The sequence below is a fragment of the Parus major genome, chromosome 3 (genome assembly GCF_001522545.3).
Source record: "Parus major isolate Abel chromosome 3, Parus_major1.1, whole genome shotgun sequence".
Taxonomy (NCBI): domain Eukaryota; kingdom Metazoa; phylum Chordata; class Aves; order Passeriformes; family Paridae; genus Parus; species Parus major.
Genome location: NC_031770.1, coordinates 92,772,898 through 92,797,421, shown reverse-complemented (window position 1 = coordinate 92,797,421; position 24,524 = coordinate 92,772,898). Strand labels below are relative to the sequence as shown.

The 24,524-nt window shown below is 37.8% G+C and overlaps 1 protein-coding gene across 14 annotated transcripts in view; it reads left to right on the top strand.

Moving 5' to 3' along the window:
- DLGAP2 (DLG associated protein 2) overlaps window positions 1–23,544 on the top strand; it is a 451,519-nt gene extending 427,975 nt beyond the window's left edge. For 11 of the 14 annotated variants that reach the window (XM_033513041.1, XM_033513040.1, XM_033513039.1 and 8 more), the window contains 5 exons: window positions 515–930; window positions 9,105–9,196; window positions 13,534–13,686; window positions 14,520–14,537; window positions 16,030–16,444. In XM_033513041.1, the coding sequence (XP_033368932.1) occupies window positions 515–930; window positions 9,105–9,196; window positions 13,534–13,686; window positions 14,520–14,537; window positions 16,030–16,248 (898 nt within the window). In that variant the 3' untranslated portion in view covers window positions 16,249–16,444. Of the gene's footprint in view, window positions 1–514; window positions 931–9,104; window positions 9,197–13,533; window positions 13,687–14,519; window positions 14,538–16,029 lie in introns of all 14 variants that reach the window. The other 3 variants (XM_015621029.2, XM_015621018.1, XM_015621017.1) reach the window with 2 other exon arrangements.
- The last annotated feature ends 980 nt before the right edge of the window (window positions 23,545–24,524 follow it).

Here is a 24,524-nt window from a genome sequence, read left to right as displayed (position 1 = left end):
GCACCCTATAAGACCAAAAACACCTCCAACCCACAGTCTTAAACATGCTGATATTATCTTTCTTTTATTGCAGGATTCTCAAAAGTCCTAACTGAGCAGATTTTCAGATTTTTCTACTTAAAATTCTGAACACTTGAAAATTTTTTATATATATACTTTACAGACTTCTATCAGGAAGTACTAGTTCTGCTAGTTATTTCCAGTTTATTTAGTAATGATACGTGTAATTTTGTAGTATGAGAATAAATCAATATTTGCTTCCAGAGATAATTTAAATGATTTTCTTTTGTACCCTTGCTTAGATCAATGATTCTATTATGAATTTTGTTTTTCTTCTCTGTTGCTACTCACCATGTAATTTTAGTGAGAAAACACACCAAAAAAAAAACCTTTAACACAAAGTCCAACAAGAACAGAATCTGCTCTTTCTCACTGAAAAATTATTTTGTGCCCCTGAACCATTACATGTTATTTGTATGTCTTAATATCTTTTCTTTCTTCCCTCTTCACCAAGACATGGACGATTCAAGCGCTCAAACAGCGTAACAGCAGCTGTCCAGGCTGACCTGGAACTGGAGGGTTTTCCAGGACACATCACCATGGAGGATAAGGGACTTCAGTTTGGCTCGTCATTCCAGCAGCACTCAGAGCCCAGCACACCCACCCAGTATAGTGCAGTGAGAACTGTACGGACACAGGGACTGTTCAGTTACAGAGAAGATTATAGGACCCCAGTTGACACCTCAAACCTTCCACCACCAGAGCCCTGGCTAGAGCCAGCCATTGAGACAGTAGAGACTGGTCGAATGTCTCCTTGTCGACGGGATGGATCTTGGTTTATGAAGTTACTACACACTGAAACTAAGAGAATGGAAGGCTGGTGCAAAGAAATGGAAAGAGAAGCAGAAGAAAATGATCTTTCTGAAGAAAGTAAGAACATTTCAGTATATTTTCTTACAGATGTTTACTAAAATATGAAATCTGTTAGGATAAAGCTGTGAGCTGTGGTTTGTCCTCACCCATTCTGTAGGAGCAAAGAACCATAATACATAAGAACATTGCCCTGCAACTGGCTGCACAAGATGGTGTTTCCCAGAGTAAGGTTTTGTGGAAGTAGTTAGAGCCAACTCTACAGTCCAGTGCAGGATCAAAGTCTGGTATTACACAGAGCTCAGATGGTGCAACAGCTCCATTCGTAGCTCCAAATCTGACACATCCTTCCCTCTCACTTCTATGGCTCCAGTGCTTGGCCCTCTGCCAGAGCACCCTGTGTGCTCTTACATGGACATTGTTTTGCCCTTTTCCTGAAACCTGTGATTTTGACTCTTAGTGAGCAGTCATTTTAAAAATGTTTAAAAACTTACATTTAAAAATGTTTCCTTTACAGGTACTTCAGCCTGTTGGAGGAACAGAAAGCAGGCAAGAACAATAGTTAAAGTACTTCTGCAGTTAGACAGGCATATGCATTATTAGAAGATTCAGCTGTATTTTCTTCTTACAATTTTGTCAAGAATCATTATTATTCTCTCATGTCCTGTGGACACCTTGAAAGGAGTGATGGTATAAAGTGAAAAATAATGTAGACTATTTTGGAACAAGATCCAAGACAGTGCTAATGGTAGTAATATATCAAAGTGGTCCTAGGACTCAGTAGCCAGCTCCCTGTGATTCCCTTTGAGGTCAATTATCCTTGTTCTTCAGGCTCAGTTTTATAAATATTTCAATCCCTGACAATCTGAATTATTGTCTCAGCTGAGATTTTCTCAGATCACAAATGAATTCATATTAAGTTTTCTTACTAGAATCTTTCCCTGCACTCTTACAAATTTCACCATCACCTCTGAATAGTTTCCTGGTCATCTTCTTTCCCCCTCAATGAGTTCTTGCTATGATATACCCTCAAGTATTGAGACAGTCCAGCATGGTGACTAAAAGGCCAATTTCTATTTTTTGCATTGACCTTTTCAAAACAAAGAATGTCTATGTTTTTACGTCATAACTTTTTTATTTTACAGTCATATTTCCCTGCTGTATTGTGCACAAGTCTGACAAGTAACAACTGATGATTTGGGGTGGGGCAGTGAGTAAGGCTGGTTTTCCTTTCTTCAGCCTCTGGCGCTTTCTGGACTGTGGGTTTTGTCCTTATTTTCATCATGACAGAGCAGAGCTCAGAATATTCCTCTTCCATTGATACTATGAAGAGTTTAACACCCTTCTAGGGACTATTAAATAGTAACATATTTTGCTTTGATTAGCGTGTGGAAGACTTTCCAAGCCTTTCATAATGGTTATTCTCCAGTACTTCTTTTTTTCACATATGTCCTATTTTTCAATTCTTCAAGTCTTTGCAGTGCTGAATACTGACATTTCAATGTTATCATTAAGAATCCCAAAGCACCTGCTTCCCAGATCACCTGTTACTGATATAAGAACATCAATGTTTTCAGTCTGAAGCAGAAGTTCAAAGAGCAGGGCTTTGATCTCGTTTGAAAGAGTAAGATTATTAGGGAGCAAAGGGGAGAAACACACAGGCCGTTATCCCCTCTCTTTCCTAGTGAGGAGTCTGCAGGCAAGAGCTGGACTTCTCCTACCTCCTCTCTCTGTGAGCTCTTCCTTTTGCACAGCCCTCCTCCGATCCGCAGCCATGTGGAGTGAGCGATGGGAACGCGCTCGCATCAGGACTCCCCCCTCGCTCAGAGATGTGGAGAGGCAGTCAGAGCTGTTACTCTTTGGAATATGAAACTGGGTACTACATGAGGAAAACTTCCATGATCTGACTTTAGCTTACTACCTGTTCTCAGGTGCAGAACCACTGTCCTTCCCATCATATACTATGATGGGAACTATGATGAACCTAGACTTTTGCACTCCAGAAATACTCTGGAACACCTTGCTGCATGGTGAAATGGCAATCAAGAAGGTAGTTTTCTGTAAATTGTACATAGGACATGAAGAAAATATGGGCTTCCATAATTTTTATTAATATTTGGAGTTAAGGACACCCTTTTAACTTGGAATATTTCAGTCAAAAAACAAAACATAGTATTGTGATTTTGTTTCCCTGTTTGCAGAGGGACTCAAATTTGGAAGAGGAAAAGAAAGGGCAATTTCCTGATAACAGAGTTGATAAAATACAAGTGAAACCCTTGAAATCTCTCTTTCTTAAACTAAAAAAAATGGATTAATAACTTGTGCTTGGGGGAACATTTTGACCTCCCTAACAGGTTAAGAAGTTCTATAATAGGTCTACAGAGTGTTTGCAAAGTCAGAATCTGTGTTCAGCTGCATGTCAAAAGTGAACCTCAAAGTTCCAATTTTTTATTGTATGTGACTCACTTCAAGAGATCTTCCTGAAATAATTTCCAAATTACATTATTTTTAAATGGTATCACTTCATCTAATAGCACATCAAGTAAAAGGAAGTTTTCAAAGAATTAATTCACCAGGAGAATGAACTTCACAGCATCCTAAAAGCTCTGTGTGAATATTTTTTTTTCCTATTGAGAATTTAGAACATTTTGTATCTCCAGTCTGAGCTACAGAGGTTGTAAGGCATGTATCCACAAGAACTTAAGTTTAATGATATCCCAGCATGAAATGTATCTTGACGTATTTAAACATTTGCCAGTTCCTTGAAGAAAGTAATCAGAAATGTCTGAACCAAAAGCAAATAAATACAGTTTTCCATCTTCCAGCAAGACTAGTATTCCCAAAACACAAAACAGCAAGGTTTGCACATTCAAGTTGTCATTCTTAAAGCTGAATAATTTCTTTTTGGCCTGGATATATTAATTGTACCTGAAAACCAAATATAGCTTTGCATCTCATAGGAGAAACTTGTCCTTATGATACCACTTCTATTTTGGTTTAAACATGGGAACAGTTAAAATATAACTGTATTTTAGAAAACAATTTCAGTTTTGGTATTAACACAGCAGCCCTGAGATCACCAAAAGCTGTCTAATTGCTATATTGATTTTTTCTTTTACTGTAGCTTTTCTCCCATAATGTTGTTTTAAGAACTTCACTCATTAGGTCTTAGAAAAAAGAGATCATTGCAGCACAAATAACCTCTCTCTCCTTCTTCTCAAAGCATTTTTTTATTTGGTTAGTTGCTGTGAGTTTTATTTTGAAGCCTCTGCAAAATTCTTATACTGTCTGTGGAGACAGTTATTTGTGTTCTGTTTATTATATATGTGTGTTTGTGTGTATGTGTGTGTGTGTGTGTGTTCATTTAGATATAAAAAATATAGATATGTGTCTGTAACAGTTCCCAGGGTTAGACATCTGGTCATTTGCACTCACAGGGTGCCTCCAGGCAAAGATATGTGTGTCTCATGGGTGCTGACTGGAGTTTCAGTTTTACACCCTGAAAATTGTGTTTGGCTATTTCAGTGTAGGTGATGACAAGAAAAACAATTTCAAGTGTCACAAAGCTATTGAAGACCAAGAGGGAAGGACTCTGCATCCCATGAGCACAGTGATGGGAGCAGGGAGAGCAGAGCAGGGAGAGGAATCTGCAGTCCCTGCCCAGAGCTTGCAGGCAGACACTGGCAGAGGAAAGAAGAAAACACCCTGGGCTTCTTGGTGCCACCTGCTTGGCCACTAGAGTACTTTGTTACAGAGAACAGCTCCACAGAGTTTACTCTCACATAAAAATCCTTAGATAGGTGCAAAAATTAACTATAGGATAAACTATATCAGCAGAAAGGTTGTTTGGCTGGTGTCTTCCACATCAGGCTTAGGGGCTTTGCTGGCATAACAGTAAAGTGATCTCTAATGGGGAAAAAAATTAAGATATTAGAGTAGGAGTTCAAAGTATCGCCTCTCTCTCCCATTCCCCTTATTTCTGTGGATACCATTCCTTGCTAATCCTCTAGCTGTTTTTCACAGTACTGCAAAGGTTTTACTAATAGGACTGAATAATAATAGAAAACAATAACAGAGTAAAATCTCCCATAATTTTAAGGGAATAAAAATCAACAAAAAACCCTCACAGCCAATTGATTTAAGTATATTCATGAATTAATTATCCATAAAAGCTTTCTTAGGTGTTTGACCAAATATTGCTTATACTTTAACCAAAGAGAAATTACTGACATAATTTTCTAAAGTTTTTCACAAACCTATCCTTCAGGAGCTATTGAAATTTCCAGTTGGAGTGTTGTAAATGACTAAAGAATGTCTTAAGTGTACTGAAACAGTCTGTAAAGTCCTGTAGTGTGTCTTCCAAGAATTCCTCCTAGCATTTGTATTGTTCTGCTGAAATTTTCTCCTTTTTGAATTTAGCTTTGTTGAGGTAAAAAGCAAATTTGCATCAAGTCCCAGTTGGTAAACAAGGGTCCCGTTACCCTCCAGAGCACTGCCAGCTGGGGGCTGTGTTGTCCCAAAAATGCCATCTGAACATTATGTATTTATTTTTGTGTCTACATGCTCTGTTGGTAGTGAAAAAGATATTTCTAAATATTACTAATTTAGGCTTAGAGATTATACAAATACCATGCCCTACGTTGAGTTAGGAGAGTTAACTAAATGCCAGTTTCAGTATTTTTCCAGGCATATTTTCTCAGATTGTGGAGTAAATTATTTACAGGTATAGAGGGAAAATGGAATGATCAAATGGAATGAAAATTTAAATTAAAACATGTCATTTAAGTAGACAGTAATGAATGCCAGAAGCAGATTAATTGTTAGCAGTTTCTCACTGCTGGTGCAGCAGTGGTACAATTGAACAGAGCTTTTAACCTGTCACGATCAGAGTTACAGCATCAGATTATAATCAATTTCATCAATACAGACCTAACTTTTTGTCTCTACCTTTGTGATATGAAATCATTTTTGATTACAAGGTTTTTGTAGAATTTTTCAAGCAATTCCATACATATAGGGGAAAATATTGTATTGATTGTGCAATTTACATAATCTCTAAGTCAGGGTGTAAATCCTGAACCTACTTTTTCTGAAGTCATGGTCAGGGTTTTGTATATCTTCAGAGATGAAGTCATAAAGGACCATTCAAGAAAAATGGAGTGCTTCAAATGCTTCAGGGAGCAGAATTAAAGAGTTGTGACTCTTTCCTGACATTTGGGCAAATACAAAATTATCTTAATGCAAGGAGGTATATGGATTATATGAAGAACATGTCTATTTATGTGTATTGGTAGATTTTATCATCATTTATTTACAAGAAAAATCTTCTAGTCATCACCAAACATCTCAATCTCTTCAGTCTCTAACATTCATCATTCTTTCATGGAGGTAATCAATCTGCACTCATCAGAATAATTCCCCAATGCATGAAATTAATAACAAGACTTTGGATGTCTATTAATATTGTGCTAAAGATTATGAGGTGAAGTGTTTTAATACTTTAATTTAATTACAACAAAGCAGAGTAGCATGAATATGAGATATTCTAACCTCTGTGTTTTATTACATCTGATTTACTTATTAAAATGGAAATAGAGTTAGATCTTTAGTAAGTGCTAGGGCTGTAATTATACATGTGTATTCAGCACTGTGACTCAGTGGCACATGCAACCATCACAGTCTTATATCCCTGACAAATATGTGTCCCACCAAAATGCTACGTTGCCAGTGCCTAAGTCTTGACCAGTCTGACTGGGCTTTAAATCACTAGTGCTTGTTGGCACACTGCTTCATGTTAAAGAAGATAAAATTAATGTTTATTTTATATGAGGGTTCGGGTAACTAGATTCACTAGAAAATATCAGACATATATTGATTCTGATAGGATCTGTATTTCTGCAGAGGAGCTAAAACAAATACCCCTTACTCAGACTATGTATTTGAGCTATGAACTGTAAAATTCAGCAGAGGAAACTAAGAGTGAACTTTACTCACTAGAGACAACCAATACAACCATCAGCCCGTGGAATCACACTCATTTTTTGCCCAGTGAATCATTGAACACAGCATGGAATAGGTGATATTAGGGACCTGCTACAGCACAATTCCTCATCCTGGAAAAGGAGGACCTCTCACCCCACACTGGGTCAGATGTTCTAATCTACAGATCACTGAGAGAAAAAAGGAGGATACAAGACTGTTTTTCACTTAAGTCATTGCCTTTATTAAAAATGTTGAAAACCAAGTTAAAGCAATTTGTGTCATATCAAATGAAACATTTCTTTTTTATTTATGTTTTTGTATGCTTGTCCAGGTTTTAACACTCAAATTTTCCTTTCTGTACGCCAGTAACACTGTAGAGGAAAGTGAGGGGTTTGGTGATCAAAAACCTCAAACCAATTAAAATGTTTTATTTCATTTGGCCAACAGAACAAAAACAAACCTCAGTGAATTACTCATGCAGCCCTGAACCACTTAACCCTTTTACAATGGATGTCACACAGGACTGATGAATTATGTATATCTCTGTTTAATTTAGTGTTGTGGCACAGCTGTACTGTTTGTTTAACAGAAAATGGAATAGAGTTTGAGAACCACAGTTCTACACATCAGCACATGCCTTGAAAGTTACTAAGATTGTAACTGGAGCCCAAAACTTTCAAATTATCTCTTGCTGCTAAATGTATGTGAGCAGATGTTTCACAGGAGTAAAGGAAGCAGAACTAAAATGTAAAATCCATTTTCATATTCCTTCAGATACTTATTCTAAATAACAACAAAATGTTAAGACCTGTCACAGTTTAATGTTTCCTATATCAGGGGCTGCAGATCAGTTGTGCTGTAACAGCTTTATTCCACACTCACCATCCTGTTTGTATTATCAAACTTGGTTTTTCCAAATTGAAGTTAAATATATCAGAGTAACTCCTGTCTACCCCACCTCTCTATATCTTTATTTAAAGATCTAGAAATACTCCTGCTAAAATATTTTTTTCCTTGAGACCACAGCTTATAATGCTTTTTAATTTTTAATTATTTTTTTCACCATAGAGATGGATGTGGAGGAAAGGAAGTGTAGGAAAGGATATGTAGGAAGAAGAAAAGCATGGTGCTACCTACCAAAGTGTAATATTTACCCCAGCAAATGTGGGAGACAGGATGAGTTAGTTTCTTAGGAATAAGCCAATCCCCTTAGGTACTACTGTCAACAGAAAGACAGAGGCAACTCCAGGAGGAAATTAAACCCATCTAAAAATAATTGCCTAACATGGCTGAGTTTCTGTACTCAGACAACTGATTATAACGCATTTAAACTTTTTAATTTAGACAGATGACTCTTGGAAACAAAATCAAGTGAAATGAGTTTGGTCATTTTCCAATAACAGACCTCTGACATGTACCACTGGAGAACAGTGCATACTGTAAGGTCATGTACATGGACAGTGAGGAAATACCAGCACACCCACAGGGCTGATCCTGGTTCAGCAAAGTCCTGGAGCACCTGTTTATGTCCAGCTCTGTCTGAAGCTCCTGTGCTGAGGACTTTGTATCTTTTCTTGGGCAGAGAACCTGTAATTCCTAGTGGATGTACCAAAATATGTCTCAGACATGTAATTCCTGTGAGGATCTAAGCTTTATGGTAGGAATATGTTACTTTACAGTTGAATGTCACAACTCAGACCAGACAAAGAGATCTCACCCAGGGATTATCCACACAAGTGTAGTGAGTGGAGTAATTTGCAATCACAGAACCAAAAGATGTAATCTAAGGTGCCTTTGGCATCAGAAGGAACAGACATCCAACTGGTTCTTGAGGCAAGACAATTTCAACAGCTCCCAATTTACATGAGCAAATGTAAATGGGACAGGTGTCATTTACTTTGAAATTTAAGAGTTTTTTCAAAATCATATGAATTGATGGATGCCCACTTCAGGAAGCTGAATATAGTCCCTTGGTTTTTTCTACTTCCTTAAGCAAGTAAAGTATAAGCTGTTTTGACTTATTAATATATCATGTATTATTAATTCATTATTGCCAAAAGATAAGGTTTCACTGAGCTTTCCTACACCTCAGTCTTTTTTAAAAACATTTTATGTGTGTAATCACAATCAACAAGACCAAATATTTACTTTCATTTTAAAATAACCAGGAATTTCACCTGCATATTTTTGAGTTGTATGTTGTATTTGCTGCTAAAAAACATTTATTGGTAATAATCAACCTGTATGCTTAGTCCTAGGTAAGATCAGAAGTGCTGTTGGAAGTGCTCAGCTCCTCATGTCTCAGAAATTCCAGCAATTTTATTGGCTTTGTCAGCAAAATCTGGTAAGTCACTTTGCCTGGCTATTCTTGAAGAGTTTAAGTTATTCACCCATAATATACCACAAAATGCCACTTTATATTTTAGGATTTAATATTTTTACTTCAAAACCAATTGTGATGCATCCAAACAGTAGCATTCTGAATTAAAATTGGTTTTGATTATTATTATTAATTTTTTTTTATGTTCCCAATTTACTTACCCCTTTTTTTAAACTAAGTCCTTAAGTACGATGCTAGTTTATGTTTTTTAAGCAAATATGTAATTTCAGTAATTTCAGTCTGATCATATTTTGCTTTTGTCTTCTTGCTGTCCTTATTAAACAAAAGAAAATGAGAAGGGAACAAATTCAAGTTTTCTGAGATATAATATTATGGCTTATTTTTGCAATACCCTAATATAGTACTCTATTTCACATAAGAAAGGGGAAATTTTCACATTACAATCAGTGGAAAACAGTAAAATGGAATAGTGGAGAATACATGATCCAGCTTTCTACCTGCCTGAAAATAGGACTGATCATGGAAATGAGGTATCTATAATGTTCATAAAATTGAGTTGGATAATTTGCGCTGCCAATTATAAATGAGATATCCTGGGGCTAAAGGAACAGATGCATTACATTACTTATGAGGGTTACTGCTATTGTTCTGGAAGTTCATAAGAGACTAATTCAATTCTAATTGTTATCTTCATTAATATGGCAGCAGCCGTCAGCAATTCAAACGTTGTGGCAAGATGATACTAATCAATAGAAGAACGGAATTCTTATAGCTACAGCTGCTGGTAGAACACCTTTCTTTGTCTCTCTCAAATCAAGTGTACCTTTTCCTTCTGACTGTCCCTAAACCTCATATCTTGAAAGTACTGAATTTTGTTGTGTGAATGACAGCAGATGTAAGCTATACATCTGCTTACATACTTTTCTTTGCTCATTGGGATTTGTCACATAACTTCCAAGACAGAACATCCATTCTGCAAAGTCTTACTTGCTGCTTCCCATCCATAAAGTTAAACATTCAGAATACCTGCAATGAAATAATACTGAGAGAATAATGCTAAAAGTTTCATACCTTCTGATAGGAAATATTAAGATACATGTTTCTCATTAGGAAAAAATCCAATTATCTGCTTCAAAAACTCTGTCAAATCAAGAAGTTTAAAAGGTGTTACAGAATAGCAAAGGAAAGATACAAAGCAAGACTTGACCACATCTGTATTATCAATTACATCATGTGTGCTCCCGATCTAGCAACTTGTTTCATACCAAAAGAAGGAAATCTTCATCAGTGTCTGAAAATTTCTCTCTGCAAATTTAAAAATGCCCTCCCTTGCCTGATTGATTAAGCTATGCAAACTAAGATTTAGAGAGCATAACCTCCACTTCATTTATCTTCAAGTGGCCCAGCACTTGTTCTCGAGAGCATTACTGTAATAGCAAGTGCAGCTCCTGCTCAGCACAGCCATCAGCTGCTCAGGAGTGAGAACAATTCATCACTGCAAAGGCAATAGGAGTGCAAGGAGAAATCTTCAGTTTTGTAGACAACACAACCAAAAAGCTGGCAAGATTTTACTTCTCTTTATCTCTTTTGGAGAGTAAACCTCTAAACTCTATAACAGCAGCTTTACCCCACTCTCAAGATTTAGTCTCTGAATATCTTTCACTTTCATTAAATCAGTAATGGGCTCTGCAGAAAGCAGAAGCTGCAAAACTGACTGGAGGTCATTCATGTCTGGAGGCGTTTCTTCTTCTACCTAATGATAAAGTTGGTTGCTGAATAGTGACTTAGTACATACCTACAGCAGGCTTTCCATAGGCTCCTAAGGAAGCATCTCAGTGCCCCAGGGGAATGCTGCCAGCTTGTGCATTCCCTCTCTAAAACATCCAGCACATACAGGGCTGCCACACAGCAGTTTCTCTGACAGTGTTCAGCCTATATAAGTTTAAATGTAGGACACAGAACAACAGCATTTAATTCTGCCATTTCAAAATGCAACAAGGGTTTTAAATGATATACTTAAACTGAAATTTAACCATGAAGGTCATCTATGGACTTTTCTAAAGGATAATGGGAACTTCAAATGGCACATTTGGTTGTGCTCTGTGTTAGGAACTCTTTTCAAAGACTCCCACTTAGGGTAAATTCACAGAAATGTAAGCTTCAATGAAGTTTTCTTTTTTATGATTCTGGCTATCTCCTACATTTATATTGTCCCCACTAACTACTTAAAAAAGCATCATTACTGATTAATAACTAGTCGCTTCTGCCTTATTCACATTGCTTTTTGTAGTACCCTTTTTTCCCTTTGTAGTGTGCTCCTCCATGCTCTCTAGTCAGCACAGATCCTACTCAGCTTGTGTGTCATAGTTGTAGGCTAAAACAAAGCAGCTTGAGCACCATCTAGGGACTTGTTGTTTGCTTTAGGCCTCCTTTAAAAGGAGGACTGCAAAGCTGAATTCCAAGATACAAATAAACAAGCAGTTACTGAGAAGAAGCAGGTTGAAGCCAATCTTTTCAAAACTTAGTTGGCTGTAGTAGTACTCATTTGTGCCAGCATTTATTCATGACCTGTGGATGTGTAAGAAGCAGAAGGCATCCCTCCTGTGCCCAGACCACACATGGCACAGCCCTCTGCAGGAGTCGTGCTGGAGGCCATGGTCTTCACAAACACCTTGAGCAGAGTAGGGAGCACAAAGGTGCAGAACAGCAATTAGCCTTGATTTAGAAAGCAATGCCCTTGCAATGAGTAGCATAACTTTCTGGCTGTTTAGAGGAAACTGGGGAGAGTGACTGAGGAGACCAAGCAGGACACAATGATTGTAAGATAAGACAGATTGCTGAGGGACTGTCCTCATGAATTTCACACAGGCAGTCTGTTCCTAAAGCCTGAAATATTGACCTCTGTAGAGTAAGTTACACCACTGACATACATTTCAAATTGTTTTGTAACAAATTGGGGTCCACCTAATGAAGTACTTTTCAGTGAACACTAATCTGGAGTTGTAAAGGTTCCCAGAAGTCTGTTATAATCTTTACGGCCAGTTATCTTAAACCCCTGAAGTTCCCTATTAAAAGGAACCATTTTTCTAGTGAAGACTTTTAAGTTGCTCTTGGCCCAGATTCTAGTAGGAGTCTAGATATTGGCAACACTACATGTTGTCATGCTCACTTCCAAGCACTCATCTCCCACAGTGGCATCTGTAAACCCAAGTTTGAGCAGCAATTCCTAGTTTAAAACCCTTTGAAATGTGTGATTCAAGGGAGGAATTCAACAGCAAACCTTATCTTCCAGTTTCTAGACAACTGTGGGGTTGTGTTTAAATATTAAATGCCTTTAACCACTAGATTTGAAAAAGGTGGGGAACAGAGCCTGCCATAACAGCAGTGATGCTAACATAGCAAACTAGTCTTTACAGGTATTGCCCAGGAAGGGAGAGGTCAAGAGTCTGTTTGGCATGATTTTGATGTCCTCTCTCCCAGCTCCATTCTTTAGACCATCATAATGGCTTCCTCCTGTCCTGGAATGAAAAAGGCATTTCTTCATTACCTTCACAGATATGTTTACCAATTAAGCCCTATTTCAATAAAGTGACAAAGCTCTCTTCTTGAACTAATACCAGTGCTCAGACAGCATAGGGTTAAGAGTCTGCATACTACCTTATAATACAATTTTTATCCAGCACTGGGATCAGGTTAATTATTGAATACAGGGTCATCTTGCTAATTGTTACCACCAATGTTTGCTCCATTAAGTCTTGTGCACACAGAGCCTCTTAATTGCAGTACCTGGTGGTAATGTCTTCCCAGTTCCTAAGTGTGATACAGCTCCCTGGAGAACAAAATCCAAGCATCCCATCAAGACTTCATACATCACGTATACATTTGAAAATGCAAGACAATGTAAACATCAAGTTCAGCATAAGGTGACAACGTCTTTGTGGCATTGTTTTGTCTTAATCAGCTATCGTGAATGTAATTTTTAACCAGGAAGACTTCAGGCTGGCTGGAATACAAACCATGTTCCCCTTGCCTTTAATAATCAGCAGACAGAGGCTGTCAGCTTGCTCCTTTTTAGAAATGCAGGTCAGCACAGCATATGGTGCTAAGGAACTTCCCATGCCGCAAATTCAGGAAGGCTCTCATGTGACATCCAACTCATTCATGTTTGGGTTGTGTAGGAGGCACAGCTTTCCAGTCACAGCTCCCAGCTGCAGAGCATGCAGAGCCTTAGCACTGAGCAGTGCTGCAGCAATGAAATCTGGCACCATGCCCTTCCTGCCTCAGTGCACACTGCTGAAAGCCTCCTGGAGTATTCATCTTCTCTCCTTTGTGCATTTCAGGACCCGAGTGCCATGCCAAGACCAACTTCCCAGGACCTTGCAGGTTTCTGGGACTTACTGCAGCTCTCAATTGAAGATGTCAGCATGAAGTTTGATGAACTGCACCAGTTGAAACTCAATGAATGGAAAATAATAGAATCACCTGAAAGGAAGGTAAGCAGACCATGGACAATACCATTTACTCGCAATTTGTAGTTCTGCAGTCTCCTTGTGTTAAATACTGTAGTGAAACACAATAGGTTTCTAACGCTGGGAGGTATTTAATTGGCATGGCCCAATTTTTCCATGGAAACTTTCATCAGATGTGAGGAGTCTTTTCTTTTTTAACAATGTTGAGCTGAATTTTATAATAAATAAAATGGATTTTGCTAAGCTAGTTTACTCCATGACACTTTTGTTCAAATTATTTGATTCACATTCTAAAGGCTAGAACAGAAATGTGTTCTTATTAATTCAGACTGAAGACAATAGCTTAAGAATTCAAACAAGGTAAATTCAGCACTCTACTACATCTGGGGCAGCTCAAACTTGAACACTGCAGTGTTTAACCCTGCCTGCATGACACAAATGATAATGGAACAGGAAAGAGAGAAAAGCATGTGACAAAACATAGCACAGGTCATACTAAAGCTCAGCTTTTATACTTTTGGGGGACAAAGTACTGCTGGTAAACTCCCTGCACCTCTGCCCTGCAACTCCACAATTTGGGAGATGCCCCACATGATGCTTACAAAGGTCACAAGGTGACAAATTGCCCGTAAAGGCAGTGTAATTCTGAAACTGCCTTTCCTCTCTCTAGAGCTTCATCCCTTACCTTGATTATCCCACTGTCCTTACTGACTATTGAATCAGCCAGATGAAAAGAGCATTTGGTTTGAGTTAGTATTGTTGGCCTCAGGTGAATACTTGTTTGGTTTGGGAGAAATTAGGAGGCATTTTGACAACTTTTTCATTTCTTCATGCTCCTCTTGGATTTTAATTTTCAGCCAACGGGTTGGTGGATGGTGAGTTTGCAATTCTTGCTTACTAGTGACAACTGGAAGTAAGAAATCATTATAGTGACAGCAACAGTGATATTCCTAAGAGGGAAATAACTAAAAGTGGAAAAAAAAATTAAGATGGGATGACAGGAATGGAGCCTTTATGAAAACAGGAGAGAAAGAAAATAAAGACAGGTAGAACTGACTATCACAGAGAATAGCATCTTAGGCTGTAGCACTGCTCCTGTTTAATGCAGAACTATGTTTTTAAATAACCTTATTTAGTCTTGGCTATTGCATTTGGATAGTAGAATCAGAATTAGTTTAAAAGTAAAAAAACCCAAAACCCTACCAACCAAAATAAATTTAAAAAAAAAATAAACACCGAAAAACCTAATGAGGAGTCTGTAAATCATAAGTGTATCAGTTCAATTTTTGTATTATTTGAATCCTGCTGTGCATCAAATTAACTGTGTTCTCCATAAGGAACAGCCCATACTCTGGACTATTACCATTACTTTAAGAAATTATATGGCAAAAAGATCTATCATAATAACCATATCTACACAAATGAAGTTATGGAGTCATCATTTTCAGGGCTCTGTGATTCAGTATTAAACACGAAATTAAAAAAAAAAAAATCCAAACATTTAACTTCAAAGTTTCTTATAATTTCAAGTGCATTTTGAATGGGGATTGTATGAAATCCCCTCCAGAGGATCTTTTCCAACCTAAATTAGTGTACAATGCCTTTATAATAGGCCCTCATATGATCTTCCACAATCTCTAAATGGTCAAAATAATTCTTGATTTAACACCTGCAGAGAAATTTACAGCTACTTTGGTAACAAAATCTACTAACTTTCACTTATAATTTGATAATTCTTGAGAATAATTTTCTTTGAAATGGCCCAGACTTGCAAGAAGAACAATTAGCCCTATGTTCTCTCTCTGATTGGTGCTTGAATGTTTGCATAGAGCAATTCCTGGAGGAGACTAAACTAATAGACATGTATACACAGCTGCTATCTCATATCCAGCTGAGGCTAAACTCAGTATGATTAATTTAATCAAAAATCCTGTCCTGCTAATCTTAGAGAGTCTTTTCACTTGATCAGACCACACAGATGCGCTGAATTCTTATTGGAGAGACAGTATGTGTTTCTGTTTATAATGAGTGTAATAATGTGTCAGCTTAAATTAAACAAATCCATATGAAAGTGAGGTGTGCATATTGCATGTGCCAATACCTGCAAGGATGGTGGAAGGAAGCACAATCTTTTTTCAGGCACAGGACTGCAGAATGCATAATGGTTGTCAAATAGGAGGGTTTTGTCAGTGTCCCTAGTGTGGATAGCTGTTCATGTAATCCATAAGTCAGCTGATGGGCAAGCACAAATTGAGCATGCTTGATGTATGTAATCAGTATTTTGCATTTCATGTCTTTGATGTGCATGCTCTGCTGACAAGTACCTTTTACATGCAGCTCACCCTTAGTTTTAATGCCCTATTGCAGGAAGAAAGAAAGATTCCCCCTCCTGTACCAAAGAAGCCCCCAAAAGGAAAATTCCCTATCACAAGAGAAAAATCTCTGGACCTACCTGACAGACAACGACAAGAAGCTAGAAGACGGCTGATGGCTGCCAAGCGAGCAGCCTCTTTCCGGCAGAATTCAGCCACAGAGCGTGCAGACAGCATTGAGATCTACATCCCAGAGGCTCAAACCCGGCTTTAAAGACAGAATGCTGCAGAGTTCCTTTTTTTAAGCAAAATGCTTGTACAGTTTGTCACTTACCTGGTAATTTTTGTCTCATTCTCTCCACTAAATATGCCCTTGATGTTGTGTTCTTTGTGCCATAAGCACAGTGGAATGCTTTTGATTTCCTCAGAATTTGCTGAGCTCACCGCAAGAATGACTTCTTTTTGTATTTATTGTCTGACTTACAATCAGCTACAATGGATAGGGCTTGTCAAGACCTGACTTATCCAATATATTCTCAGAGGACAACAAGAAACACCTCTTGAGATGGAACCCAGCTTACTTTTTGTTATTTATATTTTTATAAAATGTGTGATAATTAGGGATAAGAATAACAAACTATAAATGGGTGCATCTCACCATTCACTAGAGGCATTAGCTAATCCAAGTAGAAGGTGCTACAAATGTAAAGAGCAGGAAAGAAAGAACCCATTTATCTCCTTGACCTCCAGTTTCTTTTCCTAAAATCCAGCTAACATATTTACCCATGTGCTCTTCCACTCTTCTCATCTTTGTTACTGCAAAATAACATTAGGCCTCTCATCTCATTCAAGTTTCTGGAGATGAACAGGGATATCCAGCCACTAAAACTCCAAAGTTCATCAGAAACCAAGAAGCATACGAGTCTGGTGATGGTGGGAATGTCTACTAAGAAACGTTTGCTGTTAGCAGTATAACGACACTCTGAAACCTAAGCAAAATTGTAATGCAAGAGGACTTGAGTGATGGGTGAAAGTAAAATGGAAGCCTTAAAAAGTTAGATCTTCTGTAGTAAGATGAGTAAAGAAAAAGTTATGCTCACTCCTTTGGACCACTCATTGCATTTTTAACAGTTCTTTTACATGTTAATATTTATTTTATAAACCTTCTCTCTTTCATTTCAAGAGCTGTGCTACATGTACTATTTCAAACTCTCAAATTGTTATAACAATTGAGTTTCCAGGGTATCCTTGAGAACAAAAAAATCTTGCTTGTTTAAAATGCCAGTTGTGATGTTGTAAACAGTTTAAGAAATATGAATGTGAGTGGTAAGTATATATAAGTTTAAATGGTTATGTTAAGGTAAGGTAAACTGTGGTTTACAATTGTATTTTTTTTTTAGAACTATTTTTCTATGCAGTTATCATTTATGGCAAGAATAAGGTTCTTGCTTGCTTCAGACATAGGAAAAAAAAAAGAAAAAAAAAGAAAACAACAAAAAAAAAAGAAAACAAAACACCTGACTCAAGAGATAAGTGATTTCCAGCCATGGAATATAGGGAAAATAATATATTTTCAAGCCTCAAAGGTCAGAATAGAGAAGTGGGAGCTACCACAGTCAAGAGGCTTTAATTTAAAACAAATTAGGACAGAATTATTCCACTTCACCTACCTTCCAGAGCCAACCCAGCAATCCAGCACTTAGAAGTCTTCAGGTGAAGACGCAATAAAATGAGTAACATGCAGCCCCCGATACCAAGGTTTGGATCCTACTGAACGCAAGTTTAGGTGAAAAGAATGAGAACCCAGTGAGACAGACAGCCCCAGTTACCACATTCCCTCTTTACCTGCTTTAACAAATGCAACATATTTAGCCATAGGCAGAACAACTCTTTAATTATACTCAAGCACTTTGGTTCTTCACCTGTTAAGCACTTTAAATCCAAATCCCACACACCCTGCAGCCTGATGGATGACTGAAAGAAAACATGAAGTACCGTAGGTTATGCAGATCTGACATTGCTTCAAATCTGTTTTCTTTTGTTTGTTTGGTTGGTTTTTCCCTTCTCTTTTTCCTACAGTGTGTGGTATTAAGCATGAGTTCTGTCTTTGGACAGCTGATAAAGCATGCTTGGCTTCAAAGTATGAATCTTTAGAGATGAAGTTTTGAGAAGTTTCTGTGAGAAGACACCCCTGTAAATTTAGCCTGGTATCTGGTATATACTTTGCCAAATAGCCTTAAAACTATATTTGAAGCAAAAACCAAGAAGAATGTATATCCTTCAAGAATGCAAAAAAAAAAAAAAAGAAAAAAAAAAGAAAAAAAAGGAATAAAAAAGAATAAATCCCTGTAATATTCTTCTATAGACGAAAACATTATATTTCCCATCCCTTGTGTTTTCAAGGCATTTTCTATTAAGGAAAAGAGATGAATCCTAGTCAGTGTACAATGTTGATGCTACTTCCTATATTTGTTGTACTATTTTAAATACAGAAGTACATGCAGAGACTGGCATCTTTAGTCTTGAAAACTGGTATCTTAAAGTGGAGCTGCTAATTAGAATATTCATACAAAACCAAAGCCAGTATTTTCCCTCGACTGAAGAAATTGAAAGTAGAGACACATACACCTGTACACATATGGCAGCTGATACATTTTATCTCATTTCCTGTACACTTACAGGAGAAACCCTCCTACTTACAGCAACAGGTCATGCAATTAAGACAAGCTACACCTGATCCTGCCAGTAATCAGACTTTATGAAGAGAAATTGTAAACCAAACAGATTACAGATAAACTGAGATCCCAGCTGGCCTAATAATGCTGACTTGGAGGACTCTATGTTCTACATTTCCCATGCTATTATAAAAAAATTCTCAGTGTAAGATTTATAAATCTATGATTTCTGTTTGTTCCACCTTGTTCAAACCAACAAACAAACAAAAAACAAAAAAACTAAACAAACAAACCCCACAAAAAACAATTGGAAAAAATCAAAAGTAAACTAGATGCCTACCAACAAATCTGATAATGTTATCTGTGCACATTACATTTTGAAGTGCAATATATTAAATTATTGTACAGGTAACATTGTATCTTTAAAGACAAATAAGCCATTTCAATTTACATATTGTACACCTGGTTAGCTTAGAAAGATAACATTATGCTCATCATATTTGTGTTGCAAATAAATCAAAGTCAGATTGTTTCATTCTCTGAGATGAGAAACACCATATGTTAATAAACATATAACCAGATCAAGTGTAATCTGACTCCACATCACAAAAATGAAAGTCAGTTACAAAACCAAAGTAGGAGGAACATAAATAAACAGAAAGATAGGAACTAGAATGTTTTCTTCTTTGAGAGTTCATGGTATAGACTCTCTCAGAACAGCTGAATATAGCAAAATAGCCTAGTGTTTAATTAAATATTAATTGGGCTAATATGTATTTTAACACATTAAAATTATAGAAAGTCTCTATTCATTTAGTCATTGCCTGTAAAACACAAGTATACTAAAGAGAATTCAGAAAATTTAAATAAGGAAAAAGGCCTGAATGGTAAAACTGTTGATATTTGCCATACTTACTTTTGCTTTGTATATTATTTTAGATTTGAAATTCTTTGTAATTTGGTGAAGTACATTATGAATTGTTTTATTATTTCATGTCCACCTGATTAGAATGGCCTTTGGCAGAATGCAAAGATTAACAATATTGTACAGTTTAATACCAAAAAGTGATATTTTAATTCATGCTTAAGCCTTGACACTATATTAGATTTGAGATCAATCAGGAAGGAATTAAAGCGTGCATAGGAAAGTGTGTGAATTTCATATACATAGATAGATATAACATATATTTCATATAATGGAAATTATTTGTTTTAAAATAAGCCCACGTCCTGCTGTATCAGTAAATTAATACTCTACTTCCTCAGCACTGCATCTAGTATATAGTCAAGGAATGTTTGGTCATTGGGTGGTTTTGCAAGTAGCAGCTACGCGACGGAGTGTCACACGTGTCCTGTGTGCCACGTGGGGCCCGCAGCCTGCTCGTGGCCATGGAAGCAGTGCCCTTCAGAGGTCCCTGGCCCCGTGGCACCTCAGGCAGTGTCACTGTTCTGTCCCAGGCCCTCTGCATGCAGGGCCCCCGGCCCCTCGCCTGGAGCAGTGAGCCTCCACATCAGCCCAGCTCAGCCTTTTACACTCAAAGCCTTGGGCCTGCCCTGCCCAGTTGGTGGGTTTGATGTCCTCCTCAGCACTTCAGTGTTGGCACCAGTGGCAAGGGCACACTGGAGGCTGACCCATCAAGCCTTGGTTTGTGCATGCCGATTGGAGGCCTGAAACTGGTTTGGCAGCTCCAGGTGTCAAGCTGTGTGCACTGAAACCCTGTGAAACCAGAGCCTCCGTGTAAGACAGCTTAAATGAATCATGAAGCAACGTACCTCCCATTACTGTTCCACAGCATCTTATGATGCAGGGATACCACCCGCCAACTGCGCTTGAGGTAAGGAATACAACAAACCCCTTAATGTCTAGAGAGGTGCTTCCTGGTGTATGACAGGTTGACACCCACATTTATACAGTGCCTTTCATCCAGAAGGATCTGCAAGCACTTTATTAGCCAACACACAAACTCCAGGCTGGGCTGCAGCTGGGACAGGTAACCCAGCATGGCGGGATGCTAGGAGTTCTCCCACCTGTCCCCATGCTGCTGGGGAGTTTCCTTCCACAGCACCCTTCCAGCATCTGGGACCTCACAGTCTGAATCTGTGCTGAAGGAGAAGACAAGACTACTGAACCAAGAGGAGGACCTGAGCAAAGCAGAGATGAGGGCAATCAGTGCTCATACCATCCCCCAGGAAGTAGGCAGGGAGTGATGAGCATCAAATTAACCTTCCAGAACGATCTCTGCCTTTTCTGTTCCTGACAGCAGCAGTGAGGTCCCGGCAGTGGAGGAGCACCATGGGAGGGTGCTGGAGGAGACTCCTGGCTGGTGCCAGGCACAGGAGCTGATGTCACCAGCAGCTGAGCCCTCTTGGTCAGGAATCTTGGCAAGTCTCCCCTTCGCAAGTGCATTTTCCCCCGCTTTTTTAGCGGGAGAGATCCATCTGGGGTACTTGCTGCACAAGCAGCCTCCCCCAAACGCCCTGTTCTCTCTCCAGGTCTGCCCTCCAGCCCAGCTAACCCGAGGGATGATGTGGGGCACAGGACTTAGGCATGATGATTGTGCTTTGGTTTGGGCAGCTGCTCTTTTGGGAGACTCAGCCCTAACCCTAAGGGTTCTTTTATGGCAGAGCAATGGGGACACCTCTCTCTGCAGATGAGAGGCCACCATTTCATGCAGAGAACAGAAAGAGGATATATACATATATCAATATATACACATAATGATTTTTCACCGTCAAGGTTCCAGAGAACCAGACCCAGGAACCACAGTCAACACACACATTCCTGTAGATTGTGCCACTTTCTTGCAGCTCATCCTCAACACCGATGGCTGCAGCAGGTTCACTGCCTACTGCAGCCCCATGGCCCATCAGCAGCTATTCACCGTGTTCACCTCCAGGGACCATCTTTCAGGAACAGATGCTTTACAGCATACTCATATGCATATACAGAGTCCTGTCAGGAATTAAGCCCTCTGTATCCACAGAAGTTGCTTAATTTATCTCTGAAATGCAGCTACCTCTATGGCATAATGCTGTAGCTGTTTTACTACATAATAAGCTGTTCAGGACAACAAGTATAAAATCAAAATTGAAATGGAACGTTGCCCAAAAGAAAATTTGGCCAGCATATGTGGGCTGATTCAGCTCCTCTTAATGAAATAAAATTCCAATAGCTGAAAGAGGCTATGGCATTCGCTACTGAATGTCTTTTCCAACATAAACAATTCTATGATTCTGTATCTAAAAACAGTATTCCAGATCTTTTCTCATTAAATGCTTATCACATTTCATAGAAGATGATAGCAGACGAAGACTGCACGTTCACTGATCCACCTTTCCACACACAGATTTTGTCCCATTACCCTTCATTGCCAGAAGAGAACTGGGCTTTTGAAGTCAGATCTTAGTTAAGGTGAATTAGTCTGTCTACACGGCTTACTCTTTAACTGAGCAAACACAGAACAGTTTTCATCAGCTGGTAATTTAATTGTATATTTTATTAAGGCCAAATTGTTATTTTTCTAAATTGGTTTTGTTGGACAGGATTTTTTACTTCTCTAGGTACAAAACCATGGATATTTTCACCTAAGCATAAATGAGGAGGAGGCTTATCTGAATATACAGTCATTATTCACAAACATAGCCCATTAGTGAGGAATTTTCTTCTTCTTACCTTGCCACTCTTTCATTCAACACACTATTTCCCAGTCCTAAAAACTTCACTGTCATAGTCATACAAGTTTCTTGTTTGTGAAATGGATTATTGTAGAGCATCGGGATAAGTTCTGATCCCAGTTGTATTAGAATCAATGCTCAGAAACTGAAACCAGAATGAAATATCAGACCTGAATCAATATAATTCAGATCAATATCTGACTCAGCAAGTCTGAGGTAGGAAGGACTCTGTGTTCAAGGTAGCAAGTGTGCCATTACTTTGCAGGAGCTCATTTTTCCTTTCAGGTAGGTCAGAGTCATGCATAGGGCTCAGTAGTAGGTTTGAGTCTCTGAAGAGAGTCTTCACAAAGAAATGCCAGCTTTTTATAATTACCATGGAATCCACATGCTCATATCCATGTTTTGATTTACCCTTTGGAGGTTTAATAGAATGGCCATCTCATTTTAAAAGGGCTCAGCATGTATGTATTATTTAGTTCAATTTATACATTAATTTCTTGACTGAAATAAAATTCCCTTTCAAGTAGTCTGGCTTATATGCTCTAAAACTGTTCTTTCCTGAAGAAAAGCCACTATGACTGTGCAGGATTTTCTGTACAGAGACAAAACTCATACTTTCATTTACCATGGACACGCCAAAATAATAAAGTGTGGCCTAAGGACTAAATTAAATGCCTCCTATAGAACTTCAAGGAATGTTAGTACCAGGAAACTAGCTGTTTAGTTATCATTAAAAGTATATATAAATATATATAAATATATATATACATAAGAAATCATATCAACAATGAGGATGAACTGAGTGCCAAATATTCACCATCTGTATAAAGCTACACTTCACTAGAATTAAACTATTTTATGTAATTCTTTCTCATGCTTTTATGGTTCTTTTGATAAATTCTATTTAGTAGCATGCAGGATACCTAAATTGAATGTACAGTATGTTGTTTCATTGCTACAATAATTTATTGCTTCTCAGTAATATCTTCTTTACCAGAATGTTATTTGTTACTTTGAAGACATATTTGAAAATTGTTTTATTATTGAGTTATTCTTTTTTTTCATGGTTCTCTACTCACCTCCAGCTGATTGTAAGAAAATGTGCTTCACTATTTTGCCCCATGGCTCTTTTATGAAGCTGCCTCTTTCAACTGGTTTATGTATTGTTTATGTTCATCTCCTGTAAATAATTCTGCAATTAAATTTTTTGAGAAAAAATAGAGTACACTCTTTATTACATTTTAAATTTTGCATTAGTTAAATCTGACATTTCCAAATAGGCAATTTTTAGATAACACTATTACTTTAGACTTGTAGCCTTTAGAGTGTAAGAAATGAATTATAAAAATAATTTTGATAGGATTTTAGCTGAAATCAAAGGAAGACACATATAAAGATAAAATCTGATGGAAAATAGCAAATAATGGAATAAGATACACCAGTCCATCGGTATGTTTTGATTTATAGTCATTAATACTATAGGTATAGAATGTCATCCACTGATTTTGAGTGAGAACATTGTGCGTCATTAACAGAAAGAATACTATCTCTTTTGCTTGTAAAAAACCCAAAACTGAATTACTTGTAAGCAGTCATTAGTGGGTAGAAGCAACTGAATGGATTTGTTTTGACAAAGTGAATCCTGAAGCATCTCCGTGTGCTTTTACTGTTTACAACAGAATAACCAAAAAGAGCTTCTAGCCTACTTCAATGGTTTTCATCTTTCAGGGCAGACAAGTTTTCTTCTTGGAATGGCTTTAGCAACTCAGCAGAAAATGTGGTCAATACTTTGCCACATTTCTCAATTAGACAGAAGCCATGGTAGGCATGAAACAAATATTAGTCTAAACAAAGGAGGTATTCGAAATAATATGAAAAATATAAATTTATTTGGCATAGAGAGGTGCCTAGTTGCTTGAATCATTGGATTTTTATTGTTCATGTTTTATATATACTACTGTAATGCTTAGGAGCTCAAGCTGGAGACCACTTGTAGATTTGAACATTTTACATTTGCAAACTGGACATTTTCTCTGACCACAAAGAGTTTATAGCCCAACCAATAGATAAAAAACAACAGATAGGCAGACACAGGAGAGAAACTGATGGGAAAAAGTGAGATGCTATTAATTAAAATGAAGAGCAGCATCTGATCAGTTGTCATTTGTTTTGAAGCCATCAGAAAAAGAGGGGATAATGA